The 20546-nt window shown below is 43.6% G+C and overlaps 1 protein-coding gene across 2 annotated transcripts; it reads left to right on the top strand.

Moving 5' to 3' along the window:
- Window positions 1-2908: 2908 nt before the first annotated feature.
- Window positions 2909-20523, top strand: LOC128400588 (uncharacterized). Of its 2 annotated transcripts, none has more exons than XM_053362892.1 (3): window positions 2909-3190; window positions 19319-19537; window positions 20080-20523. In XM_053362892.1, the coding sequence occupies exons 1-3, from the start codon at window positions 2986-2988 to the stop codon at window positions 20412-20414; spliced, it is 759 nt and encodes a 252-aa protein (XP_053218867.1). In that variant the 5' UTR covers window positions 2909-2985; the 3' UTR covers window positions 20415-20523. The 2 variants fall into 2 exon arrangements, with proteins under 2 accessions (XP_053218867.1, XP_053218868.1); XM_053362893.1 differs by lacking the exon at window positions 2909-3190 and adding an exon at window positions 14125-14591.
- Window positions 20524-20546: the final 23 nt, after the last annotated feature.

Consider the following 20546-nt stretch of genomic DNA (forward strand, 5'->3'; position numbering starts at 1 on the left):
CTTCTTGGATTGTCTGGGTGGAGCTACTGATGGGAAACATATCTCACCAAAGTCTCCCAGGATGGTATATAAGCAGGCCTGGTGGCCCACATGCCATTCACACTGAATCCTAAAATGTGGGCCAAGATATTCTTACCATTTGTGGGACTCCTTTGCGGGGCCAGCCTTTGCGGGGCCAGTTTCAGATAATATGATCAACGAGTTAGGATAAAGTTTGGGGACGTCTTGCTGCTGTGAAGCTGGTGTGAAAAATAAAGAAAGGAGGCACGTCCTTCGGAATAACCCTGCCATGCTGAATACATCAGTTGCTTAAAGCATGGTGCTGATAGGGCCCAGGTGGAGTTCCCGCCAGCTCCTGCACTTTGAATTGGCCAATGAGAGGCCTGCTCAGGTGAGAGGCGATGCCTCGCGGCTGAAAGGCCATTGGCTGCCCACCTGCCAGGGCAGAACAGAGCCTGTTCTGTCTTCTGCTGCACTGGTTTTAATTAAAAAGACAGGCCCAAAGAAACCAGTCTCCTTTCAAAATCCTTGAACGTTAAACAAGAAAGTGGTGGTGCCGGCTGCAGAGAGAACCAATTCCTTGCAAGTGCAGAACATACCTTACGTAGCACTGGTAAAAGTGCCAGCTCCACATATAGGGATGTTGTACATGAATAAGGGGCTCAGACAAACATTAGCCAATCAGTGCTCCCTCATCACAAGGCAGCAGAGAATTAAGGTCACAATGTTCCTTCTCCATTTTGCGAATTCTGCATCTTCTCCTCTAAAGAAGATAAGAGAAGAAGATTATATCTTTTGTGTTCTCATGTTGTACTTTGATGTTCTGAACTGCCTGTGATCTGCTAATGAAGGGTGGTATACAAATTAAATAATAACAATAGGCAAACTTCCCCATAGCTATTAGGATTTCCCACAAATCCCAATTACACTCAAGTTTCCGGAAGGACTTTCTGAGAACCTCATAGAATAGCCTCTTCTTGGATTGTCTGGGTGGAGCTACTGATGGGAAACATATCTCACCGTAGTCTCCCAGGATACTATATAAGCAGGCCTGGTGGCCCACGTGCCATTCACACTGAATCCTAAAATGTGGGCCAAGATCTTCTTACCATTTGTGGGACTCCTTTGCGGGGCCAGCCTGCCACTGACTTCTTCCCAGGCTGATACAGGTGAGTTTGCTTCTCTTTCCATCCTCTATGCAGCCTTCTCAGGCATGTACCTGAAATCTGGGCATCTGGAACCACCCTTAGAAACAGAGCAATAACAACCCTTGGATTCTCTTCCTCCAACTTTTCTGCTTATTTGCCAGCAGTAAATGGGATAGTCATTCCAAAGGGACAGATCCCATGGTTCCAAAACAAATACCCTTTCATTAACATTTGTAAGTGCCTGTTTCTGTGTGCTGAGACCTTTGTAGGTTTAGGGGACAGAAGAGACATTCTTCTGATAGGGGCAAAGAAGGCAGGGCTCTCACGAGGTATGTAGCTGAAATAATTTAGCTGAGATTCCTGCATTACAGGGGGAGGTTCTATCAGGGCGGTTTTTCTATGCAGGGAGTGCAGCTATCATCAAGCCTTGATTGAAGAACGGTACACTCCTATCTGGGATGGTCTTCCTCTTCCACCGAGCGTGCAGCTTAGGGAGGGACGCACATGAAACAGGGGGGCACCTGCCTAGCCAGCCAGGTCAGCCAGGTCAGCCCTGGCGATCAATGGGGTGACAGATGTCTCACTCGGATCACCCTCACATCCGTCTTGAGACGTCTCCTGGGGCTCCCAAGTTCAATCATGTATGAGACAATGTGTGCAGAACGAGGTATACACACGATGGAATATTGGGTATGGGCTAGCACTATAAAATACTGGTTGCATTTCCATTCTGTTGCCAACCTTTGAGTCTACTCTCTGACCTACTTACAGACTCTGATAAATCCAGAAGTTCCAACTCTTACATAGGAAAATCAGATCTATTGGTATTCAACTCAGATCTTGAAACCCTTATATAATTCGAGTGAGCATTATATTTATTGCAATAGTCAAAACACATTAAGGTACATTGGGGGGGGGGGAAACAACATCAAGTCAGCTGTAAATAAAATTTGCTCCCCCAAGATAACAGGGACACATATCTCAAAAATAATAATTTCTGTCCAAAGCAGGACCTTTATCTTAGTCCGACTGAATGTTTTTCCCTCAGCTTTTGTCAAGGGCAGATTTTTAAACATCCCCAGAAATGAAAGACATGGATGTTATTTGAATGTGGCGGACACTGTAGAACATATCCTTTTCTACTGTCCATTTTACAACCTGCTATGCAAACGCATGCTACCTCCCCTTTTTGGGTAGTCTAACATCACGGCACAATGAAAATATCCGATTAACCCGGAATTGACCGCAAGGGGGGCTGAGGTTTTGTGAATAGTATCTCTTGAAGTGCTAAATGGCACTATTTAGCAGGAAGAAATCCCAATGAAATTCCTCATCATTATATATTTTACATGCCTGCTTATTTGTATATATATTGTTTTAGGATGCCCTATATTTGTAATTCCTAGAGAGGTTTTGATGACTTAAGTAAGTAAGCATTACAGGGGGTTGGACTAGATGAGCATTGGGGTCCCTTCCAATTCTAGAATTCTATGATTCCACGAAAAGAGAATATGCATGGGAAAGAGTGTCAGGAGAAGGAAAATGACAGGGGTGTAGAGAAGAACAGAGAAAAGCAAGACTGGAAGGAGTGAGGTGAAAAGCAGAGGTTTTAACCTACGGCATTTATTCATTTGCTGATTTTTAAAACATTTCTAAGCTGCTTAAATCTTCAACAGTGCACTAAGCAACATAAAAACTGTAAAGCAATATCAGAAGAAGCATAAGAACAGTAATATAAAGTCATTAAAAAAACAGGAATTTCATCTGTCTGTCTGCCTATTTTGTTCCCTTAGGTGAAATATTCGTGTGCACTGTCGCTGGCTCTGTCCCCGAAGGCATGATGGTTACGTGGCAGGCAGTTGGCCAATCAGGTGACACCTCCGACATCATAAGTACAAGCATTGGTAGCACAGCACACTTCAGCACTGAAGTACTATCCATTCCGCAGGTGAACACAAGAACTTTCGCAGCTGAATTTTTTCTGAAGTTCGTCTGTCGACTATCCCTCCCTGAGTCCCAAACAAATGTCAATGAACCTGAAGGTAAAAACTCTCAACACAGTTGGGACACAGTTTTCCTTTGAAAAGCATGGTTTGGGAGCGGGATGATTGTTTCCAGATTGCTTAACATCCTCTCAGGGACTGACCATTTCAAGATTGCTTCCTCCTTAATTCAGAAATTTATTTCTGCTTTCCATTATGGCCTGTTGAGATAAGACTTTCCCCACCAGTTGCCATGATATCGGTGCTAGTATTGACTAGAGACACAACTTGAAACTGCAATCAGTCCGGTGGAGGTCTGAACTGTAATTCTCCTCTTGTCTCTGCAGAAAGGTTTTCACTGTTGTTGAACAATATTAAATGCATGTTTTTATCAGAAGGTAACAATGGAAGAAGGAAAGGAAAGAATGTGTACCCTGCAGGGGCCAAGGTGTCTCCCACAATAATTTCCACCCCCATTAAAAACCATTCCCACTCCCAGCCAAGGATCCTTGTAACCTTCATCTGCCTGTTGATAATGTTTACCCAGCATAGGGTGACCTAGATGAACAGATGGTGCCCTTCTATTGGAGGCAGATTTTTATATCCTTGCCCTGGTGGCCAAGTCCACACATTTAAGGAGCTCCGTACCTAGTTAGCTGCTCCAGGAGCAACTGTGCACAGATGGTATCATTGGATATGGGAAGTTTTTATCTATCCTTGGTTTTCAAATCCAGCCTATACACCGATACCTTCTCTGGGAAGGCTGGGGTGCTTTTTGTGCTGGGCGCTTTCTTTATATATGTTGGGGGAAGGAGCTGTGTAAATATTCCTGGAATCTCCACTATCCCACCGTGTCCTCATCCAGCTCAAGGAAGCCCCATGTATGTGCCACAGATCTTCCTACTCAGGTCCACACACACAAGAACTTCAGTTAAATCCCCTTTGCTCCTTAAAGCTTTCATTAAGGATTTACACCCTCTAGCTACAGATTAAAAATGTTTGCCAGAGAATTCAGCAGAAAATAATCAGCACTAAATGGTGTCATAAATGTTGTTCATCAATTATGTCTAAACTTAATAGCTGTTGCCTCTCCCTTTCTCTCATACTTTCCCCACCCCAAAACTTAAAAAGACAAAGGGACCGGTCTCCGTGAGAACCTCTATCGCGCCAACCATAAAGAAAGCAGCCTTCAGCGAGCGCAGACAATCCTCACCGGCATGGTCATAGGGCTCAATGCAAGTGAAGTTTCTGTCCAGTGGGTGAAGACTGGCCTCCTTGAAGGTCGCCATGTGAATCCCCGAGTCTTGAAGGGCAGCATCAAGGATTCCCTCTTGGCCCTCAGCCAGGTGGTAGTCCCCTACTCTGACTGGAACAACAGCACTTCATACTCCTGTACGTTTACCCGCACAGCAGGCACCGTGGAGAACCAACCAGAGGCCTGAGGAGAAATCCCATGGTGAAAAGTGATGCAAGCCCCATCCTCATCATCACCACCTCCTCAGCCTCTCCCAGATTCAATAATTTCCATGTATCCATGTTTGGCCTAAGGCTGAATAAAAGTGAGCAAACTCACAGATATCTCTTGATGTGATCACTTGATTGAGGTGGTGGGTGGGTTCTGAAAGAAGCGGGGAATGGATAAATCTCCTTGCAAAATCATGTTGAAGTTTGATTATTGTAGAAGCATAGTGTGTTTAGCACATAACCATGAAGTTCATTGGGGGAGCTTTTGGCTAGTCACTGTCTCTTAGCCTATCCTTCCTCACCCCGGTTTAGACTCTAACCAAGCAAAGATTTTTGTGTCTTTCCGCCCCCCCCCCAGCAGAGCATGTCCTATAAAAGGAAAGGGGAGTGGAGTGACAACAATTCATTTTGCTGACCAGTGTCTTCTGGCTGTTGATCATGTTTACCCAGCATCAGTTGACCTAGATGAACAGGTGGTGCAGTTCTGTTGGAGGCAGATTTTCACATCCTTGCTCTGGTGGTCCAGTCCACACATTAAGGAGCTACGTAGCTAGCTGAGATTCCTGCTTTGCAGGGGGTTGGACTAGATGACCCTTTGGACCCTTCCAACTCAATAATTCCACGATTCAAGGTAAAGAAAATATGCATGGGAAAGAGGGTCAGAGAGAAGGAGAATCACAGGGGTGTAGAGACGAACGGATGGCAGACAAAAGCAAGAAGTGAAGGACTAGATGGAAAGCAGAGGTTTTAATCCAAGGCATTTCTTCAGAATGCTGTTCTGAATGTCGGCGGTGGGGAGGAAAAACCCTCCTCCCACCGCAAGCCCCGGGAACAGAGGTGAAGCGCAGCGCGCCTTCCCCTCTGTTCCCATACCTGTCCTGAAGGCTTGCGGTGGGGAGAAAAGCCCTTCTCCGCACCGCCAGCCTGGCAAGCGGTCTCCATAGGAACGCATTAATTGATTTTCAATGCATTCCTATGGGAAACCGTGCTTCGCAAGACAAAAAACTCGCAAGAAGAAAAAACTCGCAGAACAAATTAATTTCGTCTTGCGAGGCACCACTGTACAGGGAGCGCAGCTATCATCAACCCTTGACCGAAGAACTGGTACAGTCCTATCTGGGATGGTCTTCCTCTTCCACCGAGCGTGCAGCTTAGGGAGCGAAGCACATGAAACAGGGGGGCACCTGCCTAGCCAGCCAGGTCAGCCAGATCAGCCCTGGCGATCAATGAGGTGACAGATGTCTCAGTCGGATCACCCTCACATCCGTCTTGAGACGTCTCCTGGGGCTCCCAAGTTCAATCATGTATGAGACAATGTGTGCAGAACTAGGAATACACACGATGGAATAATGGGGTTGGGCTAGCACTATAAAATACTGGTTGCATTTCCATTTTGTTGCCAGCATTTGAGTCTACTCTCCGACGGACTCACGGACTCTGATAAATCCAGAAGTTCCAACTCTTACATAGAGGAAAATCAGATCTATTGGTATTGACTTGGAATCCTTGTATAATTTGAGTGAGCAATATATTTATTGCAATAGTCAAACCAGATTAAGGTACATTGGGGGGGAAAGCAACAAGTCAGGTGTAAATAAAATTTGCTCCCCCGAGATAACAGGGTTACATATCTCAAAAATAATAAATTCTGTCCAACTCAGGACCTTTATCTTAGCCCGACTGAATGTTTTCCCTTCAGCTTTTGCCAATGGCAGATTTTTAAACATCCCCAGAAATGATAGACATTGTGGATGTTCTTTGAATGTGCCGGACATTGTAGAACATATCCTTTCCTAATGTCCATTTTACAACCTGCTACGCGAACGCATGCTATACCCCCCCTTTTTGGGCACAATGAAAATATCTGATTAACCCGGAATTAACTGCATGGGGGGGGCTGAGGTTTTGTTAATAGTATCTCTTGGAGTGCTAAATGGCACTATTTAGCGGGAAGAAATCCCAGTGAAATTCCTCATCATTATATATTCTACATGGCTGCTTATTTGTATATATTTTAAATGTTTTAGGATGTTTTAGGATGCCCTATATTTGTAATACCTAGAAAAGTTTTGATGAAGAAAGTAAGTAAGCATTACAGGGGGTTGGACTAGATGAGCATTGGGGTCCCTTCCAATTCTGGAATTCTATGATTCCACGAAAAGAGAATATGCATGGGAAAGAGGGTCAGAGAGAAGGAAAATCACAGGGGTGTAGAGAAGAACAGAGAAAAGCAAGACTGGAAGGAGATGAAAAGCAGAGGTTTTAACCTACGGCATTTATTCATTTGCTGATTTTTAAATCATTTCTAAGCTGCTTAAATCTTCAACAGTGCACTAAGCAACATAAAAACTGTAAAGCAATATAACCCCCCCCCCATAAAAACAGTAATATAAAGTCATTAAAAAACCAGGAATTTCATCTGTCTGTCTATCTATTTTGTTCCCTTAGGTGTAATATTGGGGTGCATTGCCTCTGGCTCTGTCCCCGAAGGCATGATGATTACATGGCAGGCAGTTAGCCAATCAGATAACACCTCCGGCATCATAAGTGCACGCACTGGTAGCACAGCAAACCTCAGCGTTGTAGACCAAATCATTGCGGTGGTGAACTACATCGTCTGTCGATTAACCGTCCCTGAGTACGAAACAAATGTTAATGAACCTGAAGGTAAAAACTCTCAACACAGTTGGGACTTAGTTTTCCTTTGAAAAGCATGGTTTGGGAGCTGGATGGTTGTTTCCAGATTGCTTAACATCCTCTCAGGGACTGACCATTTCAAGATTGCTTCCTCCTTAATTCAGAAATTTATTTCTGCTTTCCATTATGGCCTGTTGAGATAAGACTTTCCCCACCAGTTGCCATGATATCGGTGCTAGTATTGACTAGAGACACAACTTGAAACTGCAATCAGTCCGGTGGAGGTCTGAACAGTAATTCTCCTCTTGTCTCTGCAGAAAGGTTTTCACCGTTCTTGAACAATACTAAATGCATGTTTTTATAAGAAAGTAACAATGGGAGAAGGAAAGGAAAGAATGTGTACCCTGCAGGGGCCAAGGTGCCTCCCACAATAATTTCCACCCCCATTAAAAACCATTCCCAACTCCAGCCAAGGATCCTTGTAACCTTCATCTGCCTGTTGATCATGTTTACCCAGCATAGGGTGACCTAGATGAACAGATGGTGCCCTTCTATTGGAGGCAGATTTTTATATCCTTGCCCTGGTGGCCAAGTCCACACATTTAAGGAGCTCCGTACTTAGTTAGCTGCTCCAGGAGCAACTGTGCACAGATGGTATCATTGGATATGGGAACTTTTTAGATATCCTTGGTTTTCAAACCCAGCCTATACACCAATACCTTCTCTGGGAAGGCTGGGATGCTTTTTGTGCTGGGCGCTTTCTTTATATATGTTGGGGGAAGGAGCTGTGTAAATATTCCTGGAATCTCCACTATCCCACCGTGTCCTCATCCAGCTCAAGGAAGCCCCATGTATGTGCCACAGATCTTCCTACTCAGGTCCACACACACAAGAACTTCAGTTAAATCCCCTTTGCTCCTTTAAAGTTTCTGTCCAGTGGGTGAAGACTGGCCTCCTTGAAGGTCACCATGTGAATCCCCAAATCTTGAAGGGCAGCATCAAGGATTCCCTCTTGGCCGTCAGCCAGGTGGTAGTCCCCTACTCTGACTGGAACAACAGCACTTCATACTCCTGTACGTTTACCCTCACAGCAGGCACCGTGGAGCCCACCAGAGGCGCAGCTATCATCAACCCTTGACCAAAGAACTGGTACAGTCCTATCTGGGATGGTCTTCCTCTTCCACCGAGCGTGCAGCTTAGGGAGCGAAGCACATGAAACAGGGGGGCACCTGCCTAGCCAGCCAGGTCAGTCAGATCAGCCCTGGCGATCAATGGGGTGACAGATGTCTCAGTCGGATCACCCTCGCATCCGTCTTGAGACGTCTCCGGGGGCTCCCAAGTTCAATCATGTATGAGACAATGTGTGCAGAACTAGGAATTCACACGATGGAATATTGGGTGTGGGCTAGCACTATAAAATACTGGTTGCATTTCCATTTTGTTGGCAACCTTACACAGGAGCTCTTACATAGGAAAATCAGATCTATTGGTATTCAGATCAGATCTTCAAACCCTTGTATAATTTGAGTGAGCGATATATTTATTGCAATAATCAAAACAGATTTAGGTAAATTGGGGGGAAACAACATTAAGTCAGGTGTAAATAAAATTTGCTCCCCCGAGATAACAGGGTCACATATCTCAAAATTAATAATTTCCCCCGAGATAACAGGGTCACATATCTCAAAATTATTAATTTCTGTCCAACTCAGGACCTTTATCTTAGCCCAGCTGAATGTTTTTCCTTCAGCTTTTGTCAAGGGCAGATTTTTAAACATCCCCAGAAATGATAGACATTGCGGATGTTCTTTGAATGTGCCAGTCACTGCAGAACATATCCTTTTCTCCTGTCCATTTTACAACCTGCTACGCAAACGCATGCTACTCCCCCCCCCCCTTTTTTTGGCTAGTCAAAAATCACGGCACAATGAAAATATCCGATTCTATCTGTCTGACATTAACCCGGAATTAACTGCAAGAGGGGCTGAGGTTTTGTTAATAATATCTCTTGGAGTGCTAAATGGCACTATTTAGCGGGAAGAAATCCCAATGAAGTTCCTCATCATTATATAATTTACATGGCTGTTTATTTGTATATATTTTAAATGTTTTAGGATGCCCTATATTTGTAATGCCTAGAAAAGTTTTGATGAAGGAAGTAAGTAAGCATTACAGGGGGTTGGACTAGATGAGCATTGGGGTCCCTTCCAATTCTAGAATTCTATGATTCCACGAAAAGAGAATATGCATGGGAAAGAGGGTCGGAGAGAAGGAAAATCACAGGGGTGTAGAGAAGAACAGATGGCAGACAAAAGCACGACTGGAAGGACGGAGATGAAAAGCAGAGGTTTTAACCTACGGCATTTATTCATTTGCTGATTTTTAAACCCTAACCCTAACCCTGTCTGTCTATCTATCTATTTTGTTCCCTTAAGTGCAATATTGGTGTGGCTCTGTCCCCGAAGGCATGATGATTATGTGACTGGCAGGTGGCCAATCAGGTAACACCTCCAACTTCATAAGTGCACGCACTGGTAGCACAGCATACCTCACCGTTGCACAACTTGTCGTTTCACAGGTGGGAGGGGGCAAAGAGAGAGAGGACAAAGTTAAGCCACGCAGGCAAATCCTGAAGTTGGGTTAAAAAGAAACAGGGTGGAGAGCTTCCTTGTTCTCTGGCTCTCGGCAAGCAGCCTTGGCTGGGTCTCCCTAACCGGTGGCCTCCGCTTGCTCTACATGGGCGATTTGGTGGGTGGGGGAGGACACACACGCCTGCATGGTCTAAGCAGGGTGACAGGCACCCATTGCTTAAGGCAGTGGTTCTCAGCCAGTGTGCCGTGACACCCTGAGGTGCCTTGGATTGTGGTCAGGGGTGCCGCGGGCAACACTGGCCTCTGTCCCTCTTTCCTTCCCTCCCCCCTATGATGTCCTCTCACATTTCTGACTCTCAAAGTCGGGCACAGCTGTTTGTTGCAACCCTAATACAAGCGAAAGCTGCCCCTGGGGCTGGCCATTGGGTGCTGGTTGCCAGGAGGTGAGGCAGCCTTGAAGTAAGCAAGCAAGCGGGCAAGGAGCCAAGCCGGCCAGTCTGCCAGCCATTGCTGTTGGGAATGGACAGACAAGTGGGAAGCTGGGCAGGCAGGCAGGCACCATGCTGGCTTTTATTGTGCTTGCTGTATGCAATGCCTGCCTGGAAGCTGAGTGCCCAGTCCTGAAGGGGAGCCTTTCTTCCATGCAGGCCTGGCAGGGCCCACTGCTGCCATTGCTGCTGTCTGGGTAAGATGCTGGCCTCACTTTCACCTTTGGCCAGTTTCCGTTGAGCCACCAAGTCTGGGGACATCTTCTTCCCAGGCCCCCATGGGGCTGTGTGAGGAGGCGCCTCTCTTTAGGGCAGGAAGGGGGCAGCTCTGAGACCAGGAGCGGCACCAGCGGCTACCCAGAGTTCTCCCTAAGAGAGGAGATAGGAGAGGAGGCTGAGGGAAAAAGGGTGAGAAGCTGCCAGCTCTGCAGGCAAGGGTGACATAAATGGGCTTCTGAGCCCCACAGGGGTGCCGCAGAAAGAATGCAGTTGGTCAAGGGAGCCATGGACTCAAAAAAGTTGAAAACCTCTGGCTTAAAGAGAAGGCTCAAAGAAGGAGAGGTTGGATGTGTAGGGAAAGGGCGTGAGACACAGTGTCTCTTCATCTGTGGGGAGCAAACAGTTCGTTTTCTCTTTCTCTCTCCTCTTCTGCTTACTTTAGCCAGTGTGTAAAAAGTAAGCAAATGCTCATGTATTAATGCATTAATGGGAGTTTTTTCTGGTTAAACGGAGGAATGTGTTGCGTTTTAAAGCATCCCGAGGCTCTTTGTTGATGCTGCAAACAGGGTGACTTCTCTGGAAATAAACGGCGTAGTACATTATTACTGACTTAAGTGCAAATTTAAGATACCAGAAAATGCAAAGGAAGACAATGTGCCTTGATTTTTATTAGTCCCCTCATTGCTTTCCTTTTTGTGAAGGGCTTGGAGAACAGGTTGAGGTTTTTAACTGCCGGTAAACCTGGTGTACATGCGAGATGTGTACCCTTTTCTTGCACATGAAAGTCTTGTGACCAGTGTCTGACGATCGTTGTGACTTGGCATCTGGCAAAGAATGAGATGATCCTTGGACTGTTCCTTGCCTTTTGCTCTGCTGCATGCTAATTCTGCTAGATTGGTATCAAATATTAATAAAGAAATATTTGTTTTGGAACCAAGGGACCTTTCCCTTGGAAATGACTATCCCAATCTTCTTTAGAGGACAAGATGCAGAATTAGCAAAACAGAGAAGGAACACTCTGACCTTACACCTCCGCTGCCTTGTGACTAGACTCATTTGTGAGAAAGGAATAACATACACGTCAACTGTCCTGAAGTTTCTGAGGCTGCCTTGAAAGCAATTAAATACAAAAAACATGGCGTGTATGTATAAGCTAAAGCAAAATAACAAAATGTACACGGAAAGGCTGATTTGAAAATTTAATTTATGGGAACGGCAGTGTATTCAGCATCAAATGTCTGTTGGTTACCCCTGAAACACACCTTAAAGGTATGCTGTTACCATTCATACTGGAAATGTTGCCAAATACCGCTTATGTAAATGTTACCATACAAATGCCCATAAAAGGGGTTAAGCTGATTAAACAACCTTTAAGTATAAGAACTCAGGTCAAGATGTGAATTTAGACCTGAAGGAATCATTGTCTTTGAAGGGTACCTTTATATATAAGGTTCCCTTGGTCGTAATCTATGTTCAATATTTACAATACAACTTTTATTCTATTGATGGAATTGATTATTTATTTGAGCAGGGTCTCATTGTTTTAAAAATGTTTATACATCGTATATTGAACAGACAGCAATATTTTGTGTGTGTTTGGCTTTTGTCAGGTCTGCAGGCATGCACGGAAGTTTCCGATAAGAATTAATGAGTCTCCGACAGGTTTATAGTCCATTTATTTACAATAACACACAGAGAGTGGCATCGAGCCAACTTCTCTCAAGACATCCATTGCTCAGTCTGAATCTCCTGCCCTTCTGCAGCAGGATGAGCCAGTTCCCCATCATCCTGCCCCTGTGCTTCCGTTGCTCCTTAACCCTTTCCTGCCTCCTAATCCGAGGGGAAGGAGCAGCATCACCGCTGCTCTCAGAGGCAGAGCCTTCCAGACGCTCCCTCCCTCCTGGTTACCTAGCAAAGTTATCAGGGCTGTCTATTTCTCTCAACCTCCTACTGTGATACTTCTGAATCTGCTATTCTCCCTGTTACTGGGAATCTTGAAGGAAGGGGGCCCCAGGTCTTCTCTTCCTCCTCTGTTAAAGGCTGCTTTGTCTGGGACTGTCTTTCTTCCTGGTCAGAGTCAGACCAGTCTCTGGCATCCAATGCTGGCCAGCCCCTGACAGCTTTACAGCAATACACTGAGGAAGGAAGTATTTGGAAACAGGTGTTTCATGCTAGCTACTCCATGTTTTTTGCTCATTAGCATTTGTTTGACTAAACTGCGGGAGACAGTGGAAGACAGAGGTGCCCAGCGTGCTCTGGTCCATGGGGTCACGAAGAGTCGGACTCGACTAAACGACTAAACAACAACAACACACTACCATTCACATAAAATGAATTTTCAAGTCAGACTTTTTGTGCATGTTTTGATTTGTTTTGTTTTGTTTTTGTTTCTTGCTTTATGGAAGCAATTAACCCATCACGGATTCTTCCTTAAGCTGGTCTTAAAGAGGCAATGGGCTTGCAGCTACCTTTCACTTTGTAGCGTAGCTGCAATTTAGCCCACGTCCCTTTGAAGAGTCACTTGGCTCCCCATCTTCCCTGGGCGCTAACTTGACATTGAGATTGGGAAGGGGGCTTGACCTCATGATGCACACAAGGTGATAAGAGGGTGTCACTGGCCATACACTGAAAGATTGTCAGTCAACTACCCTGCATGAGGGGATACGGGGTGGGCTGTCTGCGTAAACATGTGTCTTGCGGGGCACCCCCATATCCCATTTACACTGAGGAGCCCCACCCCTGGTCTTCTGTAGAGATTTGAAGTGTCAGAGAATCTAAGAGATAATAATCAGCGCTCCTGCCAAACTGCAAGCCTCCATGATTCTCTGGGGAGAAACCATGACATTTAAACCTTTGCAGGGATTGTAACCTGGATATAAAAGAGAGAGGCGTTAGAATTACTGAGGAGGCTTACAGATTCATTTTTAAAGCAGTTTTTCTACCACTACTGATGAATGTGAATGTTACAAGACAGGGCCTCCTCTACTCCTTGGGGAACATGTGTCATTGAGAGGAGCAATATTTCCTGACCAGAAAGCAGAATGCAGGTAGATTCTGGGAAAGCCTCATGTAGTTTCAGATAATATGATCAACGAGTTGGGATAAAGTTTGGGGACGTCTTGCTGCTGTGAAGCTGGTGTGAAAAATAAAGAAAGGAGGCACATCCTTCGTAATAACCCTGCCATGCTGAATACATCAGTTGCTTAAAGCATGGTGCTGATAGGGCCCAGGTGGAGTTCCCACCAGCTCCTGCACTTTGAATTGGCCAATGAGAGGCCTGCTCAGCTGAGAGGGGATGCCTCGCTGCTGAAAGGCCATTGGCTGCCCACCTGCCAGGGCAGAACAGAGCCTGTTCAGTCTCTTGCTGCACTGGTTTTAATTAAAAAGACAGGCCCAAAGAAACCAGTCTCCTTTCAAAATCCTTGAACGTTAAACAAGAAAGTGGTGGTGCCGGCTGCAGAGAGAACCAATTCCTTGCAAGTGCAGAACATACCTTACGTAGCACTGGTAAAAGTGCCAGTTCACATATAGGGATGTTGTACATGAATAAGGGGCTCAGACAAACATTAGCCAATCAGTGCTCCCTCATCACAAGGCAGCAGAGAATTAAGGTCACAATGTTCCTTCTCCATTTTGCCAATTCTGCATCTTGTCCTCTAAAGAAGATAAGGGAAGAAGATTATATATTTTGTGTTCTCATGTTGTACTTTGATGTTCTGAACTGCCTGTGATCAGCTAATGAAGGGTGGTATACAAATTAAATAATAACAATAGGCGAACTTCCCCATAGCTATTAGGATTTCCCACAAATCCCAATTACACTCAAGTTTCTGGAAGGACTTTCTGAGAACCTCACAGAATAGCCTCTTCTTGAATTGTCTGGGTGGAGCTACTGATGGGAAACATATCTCACCGTAGTCTCCCAGGATACTATATAAGCAGGCCTGGTAGCCCACATGCCATTCACACTGAATCCTAAAATGTGGGCCAAGATCTTCTTACCATTTGTGGGACTCCTTTGCGGGGCCAGCCTGCCACTGACTTCTTCCCAGGCTGATACAGGTGAGTTTGATTCTCTTTCCATCCTCTATGCAGCCTTCTCAGGCATGTACCTGAAATCTGGGCATCTGGAACCACCCTTAGAAACAGAGCAATAACAAGCCTTGGATTCTCTTCCTCCAACTTTTCTGCTTATTTGCCAGCAGTAAACGGGATAGTCATTCCAAAGGGACAGATCCCATGGTTCCAAAACAAATATCCTTTTATTAACATTTGTAAGTGCCTGTTTCCGTGTGCTGAGATCTTTGTAGGTTTAGGGGACAGAAGAGACATTCTTCTGATAGGGGCAAAGAAGGCAGGGCTCTCACGAAGTATGTAGCTGAAATTATTTAGCTGAGATTCCTGCATTACAGGGGGAGGTTCTACCAGGGAGGTTCTATCTATACAGGGAGCACAGCTATCATCAAGCCTTGACCGAGGAACAGTGCACTCCTTCTACCTGTGATAAAAAGACAAAAGCTCAATACTATCACTAATTTGGAAGTGGAAGGAAAGAACATTCAGAATCCAGTGGAAATTAGAAAATGCTTCCAGAGGTATTTTAAAGAGTTATATACACAAGGGCCACAGAAAGAGTTTGATATAGACCAATTTTTAAAAACAAATGGATTACAAAAAATCTCTCAAGAAAATAAGATAATGCTGAACTACAAAATTACAGAACAGGAGGTAGAAGGTGCCATTCAGAATATGCAGTTGGGTAAATCTCCAGGGCCGGATGGCTTAACCTCAAAATACTATAGATCTTTGAAAGATTGGTTAATTCCGCCACTAAAGGAGGTTTGTAATGAAATTTTGGAGGGGGGAAAAGCGCCAGAGTCGTGGAAGGAAGCCTACATTACACTTATACCGAAAACTGAGTCTGAAAAGACACATCTTAAGAACTACCGCCCCATATCCCTGCTCAATGTGGATTACAAAATTTTTGCTGATATTTTGGCTAATAGATTAAAAAAAGTATTAGTGGAACAGATACATAAGGACCAAGCTGGCTTTCTCCCAGGTAGACACTTGTCTGACAACACGAGGAACATAATTAACATATTGGAGAAGTTGCAAGTGAACATTAATACTAAAGCAGTTTTAATTTTTATAGATGCGGAGAAAGCCTTTGACAATATTTCTTGGAATTTTATGAAGAAAAATCTTCGGGGGATGGGGGTGGGTCAAGGGTTTGAAAATGGTATAAGTGCAATTTATTCAGAACAAAAGGCTAAGCTAATAGTCAATAATGTGATGACAGAGGAATTTAAGATAGAGAAAGGGACACAACAAGGCTGCCCAATTTCCCCATTGCTTTTTATTTCGGTCCTGGAGGTTTTGTTAAATATGATTAGAAGGGACCGTCTGATTAAAGGTATTCAGGTTGGAGCCAAACAATACAAATTGAAGGCTTTTGCAGATGACCTAGTTTTGACGTTACAGGAGCCAGAATCTAGTATGAAAAGAGTATTAGAACTGATTCAAGAATTTGGTCATGTGGCAGGATTTAAACTGAACAAGTCAAAAACTAAAGTTCTTGAGAAAAACTTAACACCGATTGAGAAAGAGAGGTTTCAGAAGGAGACTGGTTTAACATTAGCTAAGAAAGTAAAATATTTGGGGGTTAATATGACTGCTAAGAACTTAAACTTATTTAAAGATAACTATGAGAAATGCTGGACAGAAGTGAAAAAAGACTTAGAAATATGGTCAAATTTGAAGCTTTCCTTGTTGGGTCGAATTGCAGCTATAAAGATGAATATATTGCCAAAAATGTTATTTTTATTTCAATCATTGCAAATTTTGGACAAGATGGACTGTTTCAAGAAGTGGCAGAGAGATGTTTCTAGATTTGTCTGGCAGGGCAAGAAGCCCAGAATAAAATTCAGAATATTAACTGATGCAAAGGAAAGAGGCGGATTTGCCCTGCCAGACCTTAAACTTTACTATGAATCAGCAGCATTCTGCTGGTTGAAAGACTGGCTGCTTCTTGAGAACACGGACATTTTGGACCTAGAAGGTTTTAACAATGTTTTTGGGTGGCATGCATATTTGTGGTACGACAAGGTTAAAGCACATAAAGCATTTAAAAACCATATTGTCAGGAAAGCATTGTTCAATGTCTGGATAAGATACAAAGACTTACTGGAAAATAAAACCCCAAGGTGGTTGTCACCAATGGAAGCGAAGGCTCAGAAAAAGCTCGATATGGAGGCCAAATGGCCGAAATATTGGGAAATACTGGAACAAGAAGGAGATAAATTAAAATTGCAGAGTTTTGAGTAATTAAAAGATAAAGTGCGAGACTGGCTTCATTATTATCAAATAAGAGAGGCCTATAATTTGGACAAAAAAATTGGCTTCCAGGTGGAAAAATCAAAATTGGAAACAGAATTGTTAGATCCCAAAACTAAGATACTTTCAAGAATGTATAACTTGCTGTTGAAATGGAATACGCAGGATGAAACGGTTAAATCTGCAATGATTAAATGGGCACAAGATATTGGTCATAACATTATGTTTGCGGACTGGGAACAGTTGTGGACCACCGGTATGAAATTTACGGCATGTAATGCCTTAAGAGAGAACATTATGAAAATGATATACAGGTGGTACATGACACCAGTCAAGCTTGCAAAAATATATCATTTGCCCGATAACAAATGTTGGAAATGTAAAGAAAATGAAGGTACATTCTTTCACCTTTCGTGGCCGTGCCCAAAGATTAAGGCTTTCTGGGAGATGATCTATAATGAAATGAAAAAGGTATTTAAATATACCTTCCTGAAGAAACCAGAGGCCTTTCTCCTGGGCATAGTCGGCCAATTGGTGCCAAAGAAGGATAGAACTTTCTTCATGTATGCAACAACAGCAGCAAGAATACTCATTGCAAAGTATTGGAAGACACAAGATTTACCCACCCTGGAAGAGTGGCAGATGAAGGTGATGGACTAAATGGAATTAGCAGAAATGACTGGCAGAATCCGAAACCTGGGAGAAGAGTTGGTGGAAGGAGATTGGAAGAAATTTAAAGACTATCTTCAGAAACACTGTAAAATTAATGAATGTTAAAAATGATGTTGGATTGAAAATAAAAGGCACTAGCAACAAAGTTAATGAGAATATGCAAAAATGAGTTGATAATGGATGAAAATATAGAGCTATAATATGTTAAGATATAGAGTTAAGATAAACGAAAGAGGGTAAGGATTTGCTGATTTGATTATATAAATGGGAATACAAAAAGGGGAGGTGTGAGGAAGTCAAGGAAACAAGCTAATGAGTTTAAAGTTACAAAGAATGGGTTTGTTTTTAACTCTTTTGTATCTATGTTTTTTGTACTTTGTATTTTTATTTTTTATTTTTTATGTATTTTTGTATGTTTTTTTTCCTTTTTTGTATTTTGTAAATTTATGTTTTTGTAAAATTTCAATAAATATTTTATTAAAAAAAAAAAGTCTTCCTCTTCCACCGAGCGTGCAACTTAGGGAGGGACGCACATGAAACAGGGGGACACCTGCCTAGCCAGCCAGGTCAGCCAGGTCAGCCCTGGCGATCAATGGGGTGACAGATGTCTTAGTTGGATCACCTTCACATCCGTCTTGAGACGTCTCCTGGGGCTCCCAAGTTCAATCATGTATGAGACAATGTGTGCAGAACGAGGTATACACACGATGGAATATTGGGTGTGGGCTAGCACTATAAAATACTGGTTGCATTTCCATTTTGTTGCCAACCTTTGAGTCTACTCTCTGATCTACTTACGGACTCTAATAAATCCAGAAGTTCCAACTCTTACATAGGAAAATCAGATCTATTGGTATTCAAATCAGATTTTGAAACCCTTGTATAATTTGAGTGAGCATTATATTTATTGCAATAGTCAAAACAGATTAAGGTACATTGGGGGGAAAAGCAACAAGTCAGGTGTAAATATAATTTGCTCCCCCAAGATAACAGGGTCACATTTCTCAAAAATAATAATTTCTGTCCAACTCAGGACCTTTATCTTAGCCCGACTGAATGTTTTTCCTTCAACTTTTGTCAAGGGCAGATTTTTAAACATCCCCAGAAATGATAGACATTGTGGATGTTCTTTGAATGTGCCAGACACTGTAGAACATATCCTTTTCTACCGTCCATTTTACAACCTGCTATGCAAACGCATGCTACTCCCCCTTTTTGGGCACAATGAAAATATCCGATTAACCTGGAATTAACTGCATGGGGGGGGGCTGAGGTTTTGTTAATAGTATCTCTTGGAGTGCTAAATGGCACTATTTAGCGGGAAGAAATCCCAATGAAATTCCTCATCATTATATATTTTACATGGCTGTTTATTTGTATATATTTTAAATGTTTTAGGATGCCCTATATTTGTAATGCCTAGAAAAGTTTTGATGAAGTAAGTAAGTAAGCATTACAGGGGGTTGGACTAGATGAGCATTGGGGTCCCTTCCAATTCTGGAATTCTATGATTCCACGAAAAGAGAAATATGCATGGGAAAGAGGGTCAGAGAGAAGGAAAATCACAGGGTTGTAGAGAAGAACAGAGGGCAGACAAAAGCACGACTGGAAGGACGGAGATGAAAAGTAGAGGTTTCTAAGCTGCTTAAATCTTAAACAGTGCACTAAGCAACATAAAAACTGTAAAGCAATATTAGAAGAACCATAAAAACAGTAATATAAAGTCATTAAAAAACCAGGAATTTCATCTGTCTGTCTGTCTGTCTATTTTGTTCCCTTAGGTGCAATATTGGTGTGCACGCTCTCTGGCTATGTCCCCGGAGGCATGATAATTACGTGGGAGGCAGGTGGCCAATCAGATAACACCTCCGGCATCATAAGTGCAAGCACTGGTAACACAGCACACTTCAGCCTTAAACCACTAGGCAATTCGGAGGGTAACGTCTTCGTCTGTCGAGTATCCCTCCCTGAGTCCCAAACAAAAGTCAATGAACCTGAAGGTAAAAACTCTCGACACAGTTGGGACACAGTTTTCCTTTGAAAATCATGGTTTGGGAGGGGGATGATTGTTTCCAGGAGCAACTGTGCAGAGATGGTATCATTGGATATGGGAAGTTTTTATCTATCCTTGGTTTTCAAACCCGGCCTATACACCAATACCTTCTCTGGGAAGGCTGGGGTGCTTTTTGTGCTGGGCGCTTTCTTTATATATGTTGGGGGAAGGAGCTGTGTAAATATTGCTGGAATCTCCACTATCCCACCTTGTCCTCATTCAGCTCAAGGAAGCCCCATGTATGTGCCACAGATCTTCCTACTCAGGTCCACACACACAAGAACTTCAGTTAAATCCCCTTTGCTCCTTAAAGCTTTCACTAAGGATTTACAGCCTCTAGCTACAGATTAAAAATGTTTGTCAGAGAATCCAGCAGAAAATAATCAGCACTAAATGGTGCCATAAATGTTATCCATCAATTATGTCTAAAATTAATAGCTGTTGCCTCTCCCTTTCTCTCATACTTTCCCCACCCCAAAACTTAAAAAGACAAAGGGACCGGTCTCCGTGAGAACCTCTATCGCGCCAACCGTAAAAAAAGAAGCCTTCAGCGAGCAGAGACAATCCTCACCGGCATGGTCATAGGGCCCGAGGCAAGTGAAATTTCTGTCCAGTGGGTGAAGACTGGCCTCCTTGAAGGTCATCATGTGAATCCCCGAGTCTTGAAGGGCAGCATCAAGGATTCCCTCTTGGCCTTCAGCCAGGTGGTAGTCCCCTACTCTGACTGGAACAACGGCACTTCATACTCCTGTACGTTTACCCGCACAGCGGGCACTGTGGAGCCCACCCAGAGGCCTGAGGAGAAATCCCAGGGTGAAAAGTGATGCACACCCCTTTCTCAACCTGTCTCAGTTTTCCCTCCTCAGCCTATCCCAGATTCAATAATATCCATGTAATTAGGTAGCCTAAGGCTGAATAAAAGTGAGCAAACTCGCAGATATCTCTTGATGTGATCA

This window comes from Podarcis raffonei, chromosome 13 (genome assembly GCF_027172205.1).
Source record: "Podarcis raffonei isolate rPodRaf1 chromosome 13, rPodRaf1.pri, whole genome shotgun sequence".
In the NCBI taxonomy this organism is placed as follows: domain Eukaryota; kingdom Metazoa; phylum Chordata; class Lepidosauria; order Squamata; family Lacertidae; genus Podarcis; species Podarcis raffonei.

Excerpts from the sequence above, each read along its gene's own strand:
- LOC128400588 (XM_053362892.1), top strand. The coding sequence starts at position 2,986 with ATGATGGTTACGTGGCAGGCAGTTGGCCAATCAGGTGACACCTCCGAC. Across the intron at positions 3,191-19,318 it reads AAATGTCAATGAACCTGAAG|GTGCAATATTGGTGTGCACG; the intron begins GTAAAAACTCTC and ends TTGTTCCCTTAG. Across the intron at positions 19,538-20,079 it reads AAAAGTCAATGAACCTGAAG|ACAAAGGGACCGGTCTCCGT; the intron begins GTAAAAACTCTC and ends AAACTTAAAAAG.